Here is a 16,111-nt window from a genome sequence, read left to right as displayed (position 1 = left end):
ATCTATTTTTAGCAGTCAACTGCAAATGAACCTTGACATAATGGATAGAGTGATTTAATATTCATTATTTCCTATGTAGCATTTTTTATAAATGTCTCTGCAATTTCAACATAGCTTTCTCCCTAAAGGCTTTTTTAGTACTTCTGTTGTAGTGCCAAATTTCTATTCTTAGAATATGTAGATTTATCGTAAGTATTAATTTCAAATTTTTAAACTTTTTATCGTGTATTTGTGTCTCATCTACCCAAAATAACACTCTCAAGAATAAATCTAAGATGCCTTCTCTCATCCCCTCCCTGGTAGCAATCTCTCACCCTCCTGAACTCCACAGTTTTATCCATCCTTCTCATTGCATCCTCGCCATTATATTTTACCTTTATTGAATTTATACTTCACCTAACTTTTTTCCAGTGGAAGTCCTGTAACTTCCTACCATGTTGTGCAGTTATTTATGTATGCCTCCCCTCCCCCATGCCGCCATGAGCTTCGTATGGATAGACTTGGTGTCGAAGTGAACTTGGTAACTCCCATAGCACTTGGCAGAGAGTCTGGCACAGATTAAGCATTCAACACATGTTTGTAGAATTTATGACTAGATGAATAATTATGAAATGAAAAAAATAATAATTCTGCCATTATTACACTCACCTGGGCTGGAATTACTGGGTTTAGAGGATTTTTAGAAACACAGTCTGTCCATGACTAATATTATGTCTGCTGAGAGCCAACCACCAGTTGAGGTGATTGTGGTTTTTTACTGATGTGCCTGGTTTGGGGAGATTACACCAGTATTATAGTGATAGGGTCTTATTGATGGGGGGGGGGAATAGGTTTTCCTTTGCCTTGTTCACATGCTACAATGGATGTGACCATTATGACTGGCAGAAAGAGCATTGGTTTTAGACTCAAACAGACCTACTTTCAAATGTGAACTTTGCCAACTACAAGCTGTGTGACCCTGAGCAGTTGACTTATTCAGTCTTTAAGACTCTAAGTAGCACATAGTCTGATGGGTTCATATAGGAGTTAGACACATGTGGAATAGTATCTGCCACATAGTAGGGCTCAGTTATGTATGTTCTAGTTATTATTAGAATCCAAGAGCTATTTAACTGAACTATATGCCACGGTCTAGTATACAATCTGAGTCTAGTGCATGATCTACACAATGGGGTAAGGTATGTAAAGTATTTCTTATAGAGCAGCATCAGTGCATAGCCCGCAGTAAATATTAAAAATTGTTGTTGAAATTTTGCCTTAGGGGGAAAATATAATAATATTCAGCTAATTTCTAACCATCAACCCACTCCCACCAAACAGTGCCAAGTCCTCCTGCTACATGTTTGCGTATGCCCCAGTTCTCCGCATGGCACTCATCTCAGCTGTAATGAAATCATCATCATGCAGTGCATGTTTAATAGCCATCCTTTACTAGAATGTACACTCCATGACAGCAGGGCCCCTATCTGTCTTGCTCACTGCTAAATCTCTACTACTTAACACAGTGCCTATTCACTCAGTAAATATTTGTTGAATGAATGAATGAATGAGTCAGTAAGCCAGTGAATATTATGCACATGATTGTTTTGTGCCTGACATGTAAATAAGTACCGAGTGAATGTCTGTGCAACTGGATTGTCAATAGCATTCATTATAATAAAAGTTTCTAAAGAAGACTGGTTACTTCCTTATAGTTACCCATTGTAAAAGTGTTATTTAATGATAACATCAGCAGAACAGGCTGCCCGTGTAGTCTTTTATTGTCAGTCTTGCCTTGCCAAAACTACTAAGCACAAAATAAACACTCAAAATAGCTCTTTCAATGGAAAATTCTAATCATGTTCTTGACATTGTCATCATTTCCTTGACTTGTCATTGTTAAGGAACAAGCAAAATTATCGGGTGGGGGGGGGACATACAGCTCTTGAAAACTCAAATATTTTTCCTGCACTATTTATTTCTTCTCTTTTATTGGTAATACCCACAGCTCAAGCCTCATATTTTTTAAAAAAGGATTTGTGTATCTGCAATGAAAAATGGAACAGAAACTAATGTCCTTGGAAATAAATTGTAAGATAGAGTAATTATAGCAAGCATTTGTTTCCATAAAGTATCTTTGGATTCTTGACAGTGTTTTCAGTCTTTATCTGTGAAAAAGGGAACTAGCTATATTTTAAATTTATCTTACTCAATCATCTTGAGGGAAAAATATCTTTTTTTGACTAGCTATCCAATAACTAAAGACAGAATGTAGTGATTATCTCTTTCACGTGGCTCATCACAGAGTCTGACAGGATAGGAACCATTTAGAAAGCAGGTAAAGCCACACAGTGAGGATACAGATTCCAAGCCGGTTAATAAAACTCTGACAAAGTACGTCCACCATTGTGCTCCGCCTTCCTCCTCTCCCCGGCCTCTCTTACCTTGAATAACCCCTGTCCTGGATATTTGCTTGATCATTTCCTTGATTTTTTTCTGATTTACACTTTCACATACATACAAAGGTCTGAAGATGTATTGTTTTGTTTTAAATGTTTTTACATTTACTGAATGGGTTCATGCTGTAGTCTTCTGGGACTGGCCTTGTCTGCTCAGTATTGCTCAGTCATACTTACTACCGCATGTAGTTGTAGTTCAAGCGTTTCTCACTATATAATGATCCAGTTGTGGAAATAGTCCACAGCTTATTTACCCATCCTCTCATCAAAGAACACTTGGGTTGTTTCCAATTTTTACTGTTATGAACAGTGCCTCTGAGACCATCCCGGTACATATCTCCTAGTGTGTTGATGGAGGAATTCTTCAGGAATGTATTTAGACTTGCTGGCCTTACAGCATGAAAAAATTCAACTATACAGTATAATAGCAAACTGTCAGAGTGGTTTTATCAATTTGCTTTCTCACAAGCAACATGTAAATGATCATATTGATCTACATCTTCTCTAGCCCTTAGTACCACCAAACTACAAACTACTTCTCTTTTTTTTGGCAAATTTTAGTTGATGTTTTAGTACACATGCTATATTGTATGCTCACATGGTCTCATTATATTATTAAGAAATATACAAATAAAAATAGATCATGCATGACCAAAGATGAAAGTATGTCATAAACCAAATTTTGACCACATGTCACAAACCATCATTATGATGATCTGACTTTGTGTTTTTAAGGTTGAGAGGAGGGATTCTAGGAGATGTGGATAGGGAATCCTAGCCCTGGTAAAGACCTCAAAGATGGCTTCTAAGAAATATCTTGAAGGGATGGACAGAAGAGCTTAGATTACAAGGTGCCACTGTTATACAGGGCACGGCCCATTCCTCTCTTCCCCAGAATCATCTCTTGTACTCAAAGAGGCAGTGGATCCAAGGCAGTCATACATTGAATGTCTTTTGAGTCCTTGGAAGGAAAGAGGGCGAAAGTTTTACTGTACCCTTGTTACCACATCTGACAGAAAAATCACACCAGTGGCAATCTCTTAGGAACCTCTCAGGTGAGAAACTCCTCTAAGTTTATGTTTTCTTCTAGGATATGGCATTGGTCTCCCACCCAACTCCCCACTGACATCCAACATATCCGAGCTCATCAGTCAGTACAAGTCCCATGGGTTTATGGATGTGCTGCATGACAAATGGTACAAGATGGTTCCCTGTGGCAAGAGGAGTTTCGCTGTCACCGAGGTAAGGCACGACTGCCAATGATGCTGATGCTTCGTGTAGCTTTGCCTTGAAGAGTATCATGAAACTGCTGTTACATATGGCCTGTGGTCAGTAATCGAGGCTAGTACGTCTCCTGGGATTTACCAGGACATATGGATTACTCCTAACCCCACTTGAAGAGTGCCTACTCCTATAGGAATTTACAATGAGACAAGATAGTCTTGGATTTAAATGTGATGTTATTTTGCTAAGTAAATGTCTGAATTTCTACTTTTCCCCTATACGTTATACCTACAAATACAGAAGAAATGCTGTTCTAATTGCAGCAATAGTATCTGATATTGATATTAATAGTGTTTAGTTTAGCTATTCATTGCTGGTCATGATGTGGACTTCAGAGTATCCTTAACAATCTAATCGCAGTTAACTTCCTGGGGATCCTTTGTGGGTTTAGAAAAATAGACATACCTTTCCAACTAGGACCCAGAGATCCTCAGTGATTTCAGGATTTAGCAGTGAGCAAGGCAGACAGGGTCCCTGCTGTCGTGGAGTGTACACTCTAGCAGAGAGACAGATATTAAACATGCACTGCATCATGATGATTTCATTGCAGCTGAGATGAGTGCCATGTGGAGAACTGGGGCGTATGCAAACACGTAACAGGAGGACTTGGCACTGTCTGGTGAGAGCAATTTGATGGTCAGGATAATTAGGCCAGTTTGGGTGAATATTATTATGTTTTTCCCCAGGGAAAAATTTCAACAACAATATCTAATATTTACTAAGGGCTTACTATGCACCAATGCTGCTCTATTATAACTATTTTACATACCTTACCCCATCATGTAGATCATGCACTGGACTCAGATTGTGTACTAGACCATGGCATATAGTTCATGAATCACTCTGGGATTCTAATGATCACTGGAACAGACTGAGCCCTACTGTGGGCAGTCAGAATCTACGTCTTTCCATTACGGCGTTCTGCCTTTAAAGTGTAATTGGAAAGCAACCATCAAATCGGATGACTGAGACAGGAGACGAAAAGGTGTAGCAAGAGCGCCAGGGGTCAGTGATTTAAACGGGAAGCCAAATAAACCAATACAAGGGTTAGATTTTTAAAGAAAAATCTAAAGCCAACAACAAAGGCTTCCAATAGCCTCTATTTGCCAACAACTCCCAAATTTGTATTTCAGCACAGACTCTTCCTCTGAGCTTTGAAGCCGTATATCTACCTTCTTATTTGACATCTCCACTTGAATATCTCACAGGCATTTCACATTTAACTTGTCAAAAACTGAGCCCTTGATCTTCTCTCCTAAATCTGCTTTTCCTCTTGTGCTTCACATCTTGGGTAATGGCACCTCTGTCCACCCAGTTACTCATTCCAGAAACTGCAGGGATCTTTAATGCCTCCCGTATCTCATGCTCCGCATCCATCAACAAGCCGTATCTTTTCCTTCTATAAAATATATCTCAAATATGCCCACTGATTGCCATTTCCACTGTCATTGCTCTAGTCCGAGCTATCATCCCTCACCTAGACTGCTGAAAGTCACCTAACTAGACTCTTGGTTTACATGCTTGCCTCTCTCCAATTTTTTTTCCCACCTGGCAGATCACTATCCTGCTTGGAAGCCAGCAGTGGCCTCCCACGTTAATTAGGAAACAACCTGAAGTGCTGAACATGGCCTGCAGTGCCCTGTGGGATCTGACCCTGCCTACTTCTTCAGCCTTATCTCATGCCACTTTCCTTCTGGTTCATTACAGCCCCACCACAGTGGTCACTTTAGATGGAGATATGCGTCCCTGCCTTGGGGTCTCAGCACATGTTGTGTTGTCCTCGCCAAATACTCTTCTCCCTGATTTACTCAATTAATGTCCTCTCATGACAAACTCCCAGCTGAAATCTCCCTTCTTTGGAGCCTGCCCACAGAACCCGATCCTGTCTGAGTCATAGCTTCCTTCATAATCTCTCATTAGATCTCACTGAGAAGGTGGTCACTCAGCAAAGATTTAAAGGAAGCAAAGAGGAAAGTGGAGAATTAGGGAACTAGCATGTTCTGTCTTACCATGTGACTAAAGCTCTATTAAGAACATTAATTCACTGGTTCTTGCTACAACCCTGTGAAGCAGGGATTTTTATCTTTATTTGGAGAGATTCCCATGGCTTTTCCTAAAAGAAATAAAACTGGACTTACACTGGCCGGCTGAATTAATTCAGCCAAGAAAGCAAACACACCAGTTGCTGAAATTGTGCAAAGTAATGATCACTTAGTGTTTTCTACCGTTTGTCGTGACCATGGCTAACTCAAGCCAAAATCTCCAAGTGATTCAACGTTGACAACAAGACATTAGACAAGATGAAAGGTGCCTCCCAGTCATGTCCCCAAAGCCTGCATTATGGAATAATTTGCACCTCCCTGATCACAGGCGCACCTCTAGGCTGGTGCCATTTCAGAGGACCGGCAGACCAAGATAGCAGCTGGAGGGACCACCTGAGTCCTACGCGAAGCCCCTGAGAGTGCAGGGCTGGCTCTGCAGACTCAGATCCTACCCCAGGGAATGTTCTCTAACACAACCACTCACATAAGTCTGTTTATTCCACTGTGAAAATATCTAACACATAGTCTGATACATTTGAAGTCATACACTTCTGGACATGCATCCTGGCTCTACCAATTAACTCAGTGACTTAAATTCTCAAGTTGGAGTTGTCTCACCGATGAATGGATATCTTAAAACCTGCTTTGCCATTTTGCTCTGAGAATAAAAAGTCATTTCTGGAAAGACCTACAAAGAAACCTGGCACAGTAAAGAGTAAATAATAAATAGCAGAAGTAGCAGTGCTTCCTCTCTCCATCAGGAGACTTTCCTGGGGCTCCTGGATATCTTCAGGTGTCTTCCTGCACTTTTTTAAAAGTGAGGAAACCTTCCTAGAGCCTTCCAAAAGATTTCCTCATATTTCATGGACCAAAATCATGTAATCTGCACATCTAAGCCAATCAGTGGTAAAGAGATTTAGATCACCATGATGGATTAAGCCAGCCATGACTTATCCCCTAGAACTGACGATGTGGCAACTTCTCTTGAAGCTGGTCACCTGGAGAAAGCCTAAATATAAGCAGGATTCCCTTAAGAAGGAGGAGACAGGAGAATGGGTGCTGATTAGGCAACAGGATGCTGATTAGGCCACCTACTGCCTCTTCTTGCACCCACGTTGCAGATGTGAAAGTTGCTTCCTCTCTCACCCTACCCACTTCCAGTCAGCTATACAATAAGGTATTTGGATTTAATCATCTACAAGAGACTTTCCAGCTTTGATACCAAGATTATGGTTTCCCTTTATAGCCTCCTAAGATAAGAATATTTAGTATTTTTAGAGTTTGCATAATGGCGAAAAGCATGGGTTTTGGAGCCAGTGCTAGATTTGAACCCTACTAGCTGTGTGATACAAGACATGTTATATGGCCATTTTAAGCCTCAGCTTCTGCAAATTGAGGCTGATAATACCTACTTTACAGGACTGTGGTGAAAATTAAGTCAGATAATACTTGTAAAATAGTGAACCTATATCTAAATATGATAACTTACGTTCTTTCACCATAAATGTTCCAGAGCTGTATGGATTTATCAGTAATTCCAAACAAAACCAAATAAAGTATGGACAAACAAGAGAACGGATTTTGAAAAATAAACAAATAATCAGCAAAAGCCATAGACTGTTCAGATGATGCATACAAAATGCTCTGATTTTTTTTTTTCTTCCAACCATGGCTTTTAATAGGCCAACTTCATGGCAGAAGCCTTTGGGAAATTCTGGATATAGTGAGCTGGAAGCAGTTGGAGAAGGGGCTGGAATCAGAATCAAGTTATGGTTGTTAAGACACTCCAGGGTCTACTTTCCAGGTCAGCTAATTTGGAAAGAAGAGAGAGGTAGGACTGCAAATAGAAAAGAGGTATATCCTTAACTGGAACTTCAGAGACAGAAATAAAGTAAAGTTCTGATAACATCCATGATGTGTAAAAATGGGAAGGCCACCCTCAACCTCAGGGAATGCGGTGAACACACATGGAGTTATTCTTTCTCGGATATGACACTGTATTGTGGCATATCCTGATCCATGCAATAACAAACTGCTTTATAATGATGCTCGCCTATGTGCATTTAAACAGCAATACATCCCTTGTGCAGTGACTGGCATTTTGTCTTGAGCAACGTAAAACAGAATTTCAAGTTGTTACACTCCCAGAACCTAAAAGTAAAATGCAATTAAATGAAACTAGTCTTCAGCTCACTGGTTGATCATTGTCTTCTCCATGAAAGCCCTCAGTCCTCCACCTTTTTTAGCTTTTTCCTTTTTAGCTTCCTTCCAGAGGGGTCAGAAGAAGGAAGTATGCCTGTTAGTCTTTTGCTTGCCCTCCCTTCTGTCTCAGGTGTCACCCACTGCTGGGCTATCTTACTGCAGAGAAACAAAGACTGGCTTTGAAATCAGAGAAGACATATTTGAAGCCTGCTTCTACCATCAACTCGCCTTGGGCAAATCTCTAATCCACCTCAGTCTCAGCTTCTTCATCTCTTTCGATGACTTCTCATTAGGAGTAAATAAAGTGGTAATTTAATGAACATATTCACCCCTGCCTCCAGGCAAGGGGTGTAAGACACAGAGCAGCAGAAGCAGCTATGTTCTGGAAGGTAGCTCTCCCAACAGGAAGACATTCCTCTGTTTATTTCAGACCTGACCTCCCCTTTAACAGGTATAGTCCTAGTTAGTGTAGCTACAGAGTAATTAAACACCCTTTCACTCTGAAGAAACATCCTAGTTTGGCTAAGGAATGATATGGTCACCTAGGAACATGACATGAATGGTGTTTTCCCCAGTTTTTGGTAGTTGGACATTAATACTTAGTCCCCTGTGAGAACTTTGATCTATTCACCTCCCATCTCTTGGCAACCCCTAGAGCTGTCTAGCCATAGTGTCTCTGATGGATAAACTCATTTTTTGAATTCCAGGGCTTTCTCTGATTCCCAAAGTCACCCAGGACATTGCAGGTCCAATTCTGCAGAACAGACTAGCAATTTTCAGAGAGGAATTTGAAATTGACCTCAGATGTTTCCTCAAGAGCTTCCTAGCACAACTGTGCCTACGCCCACAGTAGACTTATTGTCAGTCAATTCCAGTGAGGAAGACATATGGTAGGCTTTAAATTTCCTTCATTTTCCTTTGACTCAGAAAAAAAAAATGTAATTTTTTTTCAAGTTACTGAGTGAATTTAAGAGTACTGTGACAACAGTTTTGTGAAATCTGTTATTTGCAAACCAGGAAAAGGAAGGCAGCATACCACTGTTTAGCAAATTCTCAAAATTCTTCAAGGAATTATTAAGATAGATGATTATAATTCTTTTTGAAAGCCTCCTTTAAATAATGGGTTGAATAGTGCACCTTTTAATCAACTGGGAATTGTTAAGAAGGAAGAAGAAACAGTAGTCTTTGCCCTTCCAGATCCACAATAGGAAACTTCCCTATTCCATCCCTGACTTCACCCCACCTCTGAACTTACTCCATGCTGGCCTCACCAGTCCATCCAATAAAGAATGGGGCCACAAGGCAGGGATGGAGTGAAGATGGCTGTTAAGATCATTATTAGAATGGATAGCATACTCACATATCCTGAGCAGAGTTTTCAAGAAACTGGTATTGTTTGAGGAAATCAACAGAAATACTAGTTTCCCAGAACAGGTGAAGTCAAAGACCTATTAACCACACTAGGCTCATAGGAAAAAAATGGATACAGCCATTCTTAGACCCCAGTGAGGGGTAGGAGAGGGCTTCCTAACAGGAGCTGTAACCATTTTTTAGGAACATAGCCAACCCCCAGTGACTTGGCTGGGAGAAGGCCAGGGAATAAACACCTGACCTAAGGCTCCTCCCACCTTCCTATCTTCCACCGCCCCTTAGTTCAAAGAAGCCTGTTGGTGTGGTCCAAAGAGGGCTTCCCAGGGCACAAAGTGGAATAGAGAAAAGAGTGGATCTGGAAGGGTAAAAGAATGTCCAGCAGAGCCCCTCGTGAGAAAAGAAGGTGGGGATAGAGTCACCTAGAGGAAAGTGTCCACAGCCTGACCACCTAAAAACGTACAGCTTCTGCACCTGCAGACAGAGGTCCAGCCTGCAGGGAGAGAGCCTGTGTCTTGCACTGGCCAGAAAGCAGCAAGAAGTACAAGCAGGTCCACTGGAACAGTGATGGTCTTGGGAGTCAGACCACCCTTGCTCTACCATCACTGTGAGGAAGCAGCTTTATGTGTTTGGGAAAGTTACTTAACCTCTCTGACCCTCAGTTGAATCCATATCTTGCTGGATTGTAACAAGGTTTTCTGCCTCTGAGTTCTGAGGTCTTCTTATGTCCTCACTGGGTGCCAAAGGAAACAAATACATACTAAACCAGAGGATGAACATTGCCGTGAAAGGAGCCCCATCTTGGGAATCCAGAGATCTCGGTTACATGGAGTGGGGAAAGGAGAAGTCAATTTTGAAACAGTCTAAAAGTAAATCATTACACTTTTCAGTGTTTTTTATTATTAAGGTAAGTACCCCATTCCACCCCTGGAAATGGACAGAAATACTGCAAGAAATACTGTATTTCACTTCACCTGCTCTGGGAGACTGCAGTATTTCTGTTGATTTCCCAAACCTGCAGAGGAGTAAATTGGAGAGGTTAACTAACATGTGTTCATGATGCTTTGATGTACCTTTTTGAGTGGATATTCTTGACACCATGGTTATTTTTACATTTGCGCCTCTAAGTGCTCCTAAAAATGGACCATTCAACTCCAACATTTAAAAAGTATTCTAATAATGAGCTTAACAGCCATCTTCACTCCATCCCTGCCCTGTGGCCCCATCCTCTATTGGATGGACTGGTGAGGCCACCATGGAGTAAGTTCAGAGGAGGGGCGAGGTCAGGGATGGAATGGGGTAGTTTCCTATCGTGGATCTGGAAGGGCAGAAGAATGTCCAGCAGAGCCCCTTGTGAGAGAGGAAGGTGGGGATGGAGTCAAGGAAGACCAAGGAAATGACAGGCCTTTAATGTGCCCTGTATTTGATGTTTCTGGCCTGGTTTATGCAAGAGAACTAATGTCCATAAAAGTGCCTGACATGTAGTAGGTGCTGGGTGAATGGTAGTTCTCATATTTGTCCTGACTCTGCCATGAACCAACTGAGTGACCTTCAGCAAATCACTTGGTTCTCTCAAGCTCAAGTGCTCTCAAACTTGTTTCCTCACCTTAAGATTGAGCGGTGCAGTGCAACATGTCCAGCTTAGAGAACACGGTGGGTCATTTAGAGGGGTGCTGACCCGACTAGCTGAAGCCATGGATCCTGGGACACAGAGAACAACAGTGAACTATCCATCTCTGACCACTCCTGACATCCCTGACCACTGCCCCGGACCATCAAAATGTGCATCTAGCATGAAACCTATTAATATTTGTTCACTGAGAGAATGGGGTTTCCTCATGGCGGATCCATTCTTCCCTCTGTTAATTTTTTGGGGGAAGGGAGATGGGGTTAGTCAACTATACACTGATCACACAAGTCACATCAAGAAGCTTCAATACCAGTCCATGTTCTTTCCAATTTAGCTTTAAAAACCCAAAGGGAATATACAGGAGTGCAGGAGGGGTGAGTTTTAAAGGAGACTTTTCTTCTCTTGACAAGTAAGTCACATCTCAACTGCCTCCTGCCCCTCTCTTATCCCTACCCCATCCTTTTTCAATTTAAGATGTCACCATCTTCTTCTCTTCAACCTGATGAAAGTTATGGCAAGGCAAAGAGAGCTAATGACTGTAGATTGCTTTAAATTGAAAACCCGTGCGGTCGGGAGCCACCTTGACAGCTGAGTGCTTCCCCTGGAACAGCCTAAGTAATTAAGTTTAATATTTAAGTCAAGCAAAAGGTCAGATGGAACCAATCCAGGTTGTGCTTTCTGGAAAATCGAAGAAGCACAAAGCTGTACTTGTGTCCTTTTATGATATGAAGTGGAATTCTGCATGAAGGAAGGGAGGCTAAACTCAGAAAGGCCTCACCTTTCAGTCTGCTGTGAAAACAAGTTCATTCATTAATCCATCCATCCATCCATCCATCCATCCATCTGCAAACATGTATTGAATTCCTGGGTGCCTTCCCTGTGCCATTTGCAGCCGATGCAGAGATGAAAACAGAGCTCATGGGTGGGGAGAGACCGCCTTGAGGACAAACCCCCTGCACCACATGGTCACAGGGGCAACAAGAGAAGAGGATGTAAGGTAGAGCAGTGACACAGACAAGCCCGTGATTCATTTGTGGAAGAACAAGAAGGAATCAGAGAAGGCTTCCTGGAGGATAACCTCTGTAGAGGAAAGGCCCTCTAGTCAGAGCATGAGCAAGACAGTGAGGCACGAAATTATAAGCAGGGCAGTTTGGCCCTGCCCTCCAGAGATATGCACCCAGTTGTGCTGGATGGACACAACTTTCATCCTTTTAGTGGTGCCCTTTTCAGGAAATCTTAAATTACAGGGCCCGACTTCGCTGGCCCACTTGTAAGGCAGCCACAGCAAGACCAAAAAAATGACAGGCCTTTGATGTGCCCTGTGTTCTGCCTTGTAGCCCTCCTATAACCTCCACCAGAGCAGGTCTCCACATAGAAGGCGTTCTGAAGTAACTGAAGTAGCTTCAGCTCTGAAGGCAGATACACTGCGGTTGGGCTCCCACTCCATCACTGTGTGTTTATGCAAATCATGCAACTTCTAAAACTGCAGATCCTCACCCCAAAACTGGGCATAATGAAAGATCTACTTGTAAGTAGTGAAATGTATTTGGTGAGCTAGTCTGTGGAAACATCTAGCCTAACAAATGTTCCCTCCTCCTTCCCAGAGTATAGAGCTATGCTATCTATACTGGTAAAAAATAAGCACATGCAAGAAATTAGAGTTGGTGTGCCCTCCCTCCTGGACCTGTCTCCAAAAAAAGCAGGAGCAACTTATATTTATAAGCAACGTAAGATTCCAACATAAATGTTCTTTTATGTATTATATATGTTATAGAACTGAAGACTTTTACTGGAGGACTTGAGAAATACATATTCTGGAGCTTTCTACCTTGCAAAGCACTGGATAACGTGTTATTCCTTTCTTCCAACTCAGCTTCTAGGGGTGAGTGGGAAAACAAGAAGATGATTTATACAAACCATTAGGGCTGTACTTAGATATTTAAAGAAACAACAGTAAGTATTTTCTTTGAATATGGCCAGTGATAATTCAAAATCCAGTTGCTAGGAGGGCAGGCTAGAGACCTGTAATTCCCCGGTCCCATTTTTGCCTCACCCCGTATTATCACAGAACTAATGCCTTTTCTCTACTTGAATTCTGATGTAAGGAAAACGAATTCCAGCACGTGTCACCTTCCCTCTCGCTAAAGACCAACTAAGCAGAGCTTATGGTATAAGGGTCTCTTTTACACTCCAGAGATGCTTGGCCATATATTATACCCAAGACCACATACCTTAATAGTTCTTGCTTTTCCCGTGGTTAAACTCAATGGGCTCGTGAAAATTTCACAACTAAAAACTTTGTGTGATGAATCGCATGTAGTTGTGACAAATCACAACAAGGTGTGCCTAATGCTCAAACTTTCAGGACTATTGTGAGAGACAGTCTTCCTTCCACTTTTTTGGATTTCCGTACCCTGGAATCTATGGAAGAATCACATGAATCAGGACTCCTCCCTAATGGTTCCCTGGTCTAAGTAGTTGCTTCCAGGCTCAAAGTTCCCGCTTGAAAAAAATAAAAGCATGGAAATGTGTGAAGATTACCACCTAGTGGCCGATTTGTGAAGTGTCACAAAATACCAAAAAAAAAATGTCTTTTGTTCCTCACAAACATCATTACCCAAGTCTAAGAAAGTGAGAAATTGCCCTCGCATTTCCTCCACTGCTTCTACGGCTTCTGAAGACACCTTCTCCCCATGCAGCTGTGGGAGATGGTGGAATTTCAGACATGGGATGAGAAGGCAGCGTCGCGGTGCCCCTCCCGTCACAGCACAGGCGCCTCCTGCAGCATTCCAGCCCAGGGCTGGCCAGCCGGGGAGGCCACTGCGGTTTCATTTGGAGTCTCACCGGTGCCTCCGCCCTCTATCCTTCTACCCAGTAAGACTTCAGGCCTGGTGCCATGGGTTGAATTGTGTCCCCCAAAAAGATAAGATGAGATCTTAAGGAACTCAGAACAGGGCCTGGTTTGGACATCAGGTCATTATAGACTGACTGATCAGTTAAATTGAGATGTGGTCATACATGTAGGAAGGGTCCCTATCCACCATGACTGGAGTCTTTTTAAAAGGACAACTACCACCTGAAGACAGAGACATGCGAAAACACCGCGTGACTATGAAGGCAGCAATTAGATTTATGCAGCTGCACGGCAAGGGACACTGGGAGGTAATGAACTTATTTTTAGCCCCCCAGTTTGTGGTGCTCTGTCATGACAGCCCGAGCAGAAGATTGCACCTCACCTGTCACCTCCAGGGCTGCTTTCAGCCTCAGACTCTCATTTTCCAGTTGTTATTGTTCGCCAGCTCCTCTCCAGCTGCTGGTCTCTCCCCACCATCCAGGCCACCCTTCACAATGCCGGATTCATCTTTTGAGAATATAAATCTGATTAGGTCACTCTTCTATGCTTTCCCTGTCAGATAGAAACCAAAAATCTTAGCCAAGCATTCAGAATTCTCCTTGCTCTGGTTCCTTCTAGTTCACTGTCTGATTATTTTACTCAGATGCTTCAGCTACATTAAACTAGTTGCTGATACCCATACCTACTTCCTTTCCCACTTCTGTGTTTATGGCCTGTCCCCCTTGTCTTCATCAGGATCAAGTGATACTTCTTGCAAAGAAAAGCCTTCCTCCATTTGTTCCCAGCAAGAATTCTTGGAATTTCTCATTTCTCTGAATTCTTATAGCTCTTTGCTCTTACCTCTCTGAAGACATCTTTCATTTTCTGTCTTGTGTTATAATTAATTATAACTCTAGTGCCTCAGTTCACTCAGTGGTCAGTAAAATTTCTGAGTAGGGACTATCTCTGAATGCTGGCAATGCTTTACTATTGAAACATGGTTGAATAAATGATACCTTGTAAGAAATGATTAAATCAGTATTGCCCTTCCTTCAGCATTTAGGACATGGTCAGACCACCTCACCTCGTCTAACAGCGTGCTCTCCTTTAGCCTTCCTGTTCCAGCCACACTGGCCTTCTTTAAGTTCCTCCTACTAGACAGGCCCCTCGCTGCCCCCAGTGCCTTTGCACATGGAATTCCTTCTCCCTGGAGCCCTCATCCCTGCCCAAGCATCCAGTTAACTTCTCCTCTTTGAGAATTCAGCTCAGTCATTTCTTCCCTCATAAAGAGGAAGTTATCTTTCTGACTAGATAAAATTCCCATTGTGTGAATTCTCCTGGTGCCACAAATGCCTGTTGTGTTACCTCTCACCTGCCACTCTCTATAGGTGCTCCTTTCACATTTATAGGCATGCTAATTTGGTTAATGTCCATCTTCCCTACAAAACTGTACCTCCAGGAGGAGAGAGGCAGCTGGGAAAGTATCTGCTCTAGGTCATTATAGTATGCCTCTCACAGAGTGGGTCCTCAATAAATATATGTGAAGAAAACAAATGAATATTTGACTATATCTGCATGTGTATATATACAAACAGTCTATCAGAATTTTTCAGGCAAGCCTAAAGTAGGCATTAATTATAACATCTACCATTTTTTTACCTACTATGTGCTAGGCGTTGAGCCTAATCCTTTGTGTGTTCTGTCTCATTTAATCCTGAAAATGATGTTATGAATTACAATCATTATCCTTGTGTTACAGATGAACAAACAATGACTCAGATAAGTAATCAGCCTAAGATCACAGTTCTTAAATAGCAAAACTGTCATTGGAAATCATACTCCAAAGCTTTTATTAAATACCATCCCAGAATTACAAAAGAAAATCAAGCATATGATCCTCTTAAATATATATGATGAACATAAAAGATTGACCAAATAGTGGTAATCCTTAAAGCCATACTGCTCTCTAAATTGTAGACTTCTCAATGGCAAAACTGTACATTTTTCAAGGGATTGTGTCATTTACGACCTGACTACCTAGCACAGGGTCTGGCACCTAGTAGGTGCTCGACATACATTTGTTAAAGGAATTTAAACTTGAAACAAGGTTTGTCATATTGAAGGAAGATAAAACACATATAGCCAGAGTCAAATTCCTGCTTTGGAGAAAGCAAATAAAGGCGTAAGAAAGGGAAAAGAAAGAAGACAAGGCCCAAAGCATATAGAACACCTACTGTGTGCTATTGCTTTTTTATTGTTACTCTAGATGTTACCTCATTTAAGCCTACAATAACACTGACACCATTATATTATT

The 16,111-nt window shown here is 41.8% G+C and overlaps 1 protein-coding gene across 1 annotated transcript in view; it reads left to right on the top strand.

Annotated features, from left to right (window-relative positions):
* The window catches only part of GRIN3A (glutamate ionotropic receptor NMDA type subunit 3A), a 140,213-nt gene that overhangs the window by 102,314 nt on the left and 21,788 nt on the right, over positions 1-16,111 (top strand). The window contains exon 6 of the mRNA XM_036888524.2: positions 3,529-3,680. Within this exon, the coding sequence (XP_036744419.2) occupies positions 3,529-3,680 (152 nt within the window). The remainder of the gene's footprint in view (positions 1-3,528; positions 3,681-16,111) is intronic.

The sequence above is a fragment of the Manis pentadactyla genome, chromosome 3, assembly GCF_030020395.1.
Source record: "Manis pentadactyla isolate mManPen7 chromosome 3, mManPen7.hap1, whole genome shotgun sequence".
In the NCBI taxonomy this organism is placed as follows: domain Eukaryota; kingdom Metazoa; phylum Chordata; class Mammalia; order Pholidota; family Manidae; genus Manis; species Manis pentadactyla.
The sequence above is the reverse complement of the archived record's forward strand: the minus strand, read 5'-3'. Positions and strand labels throughout refer to the sequence as shown.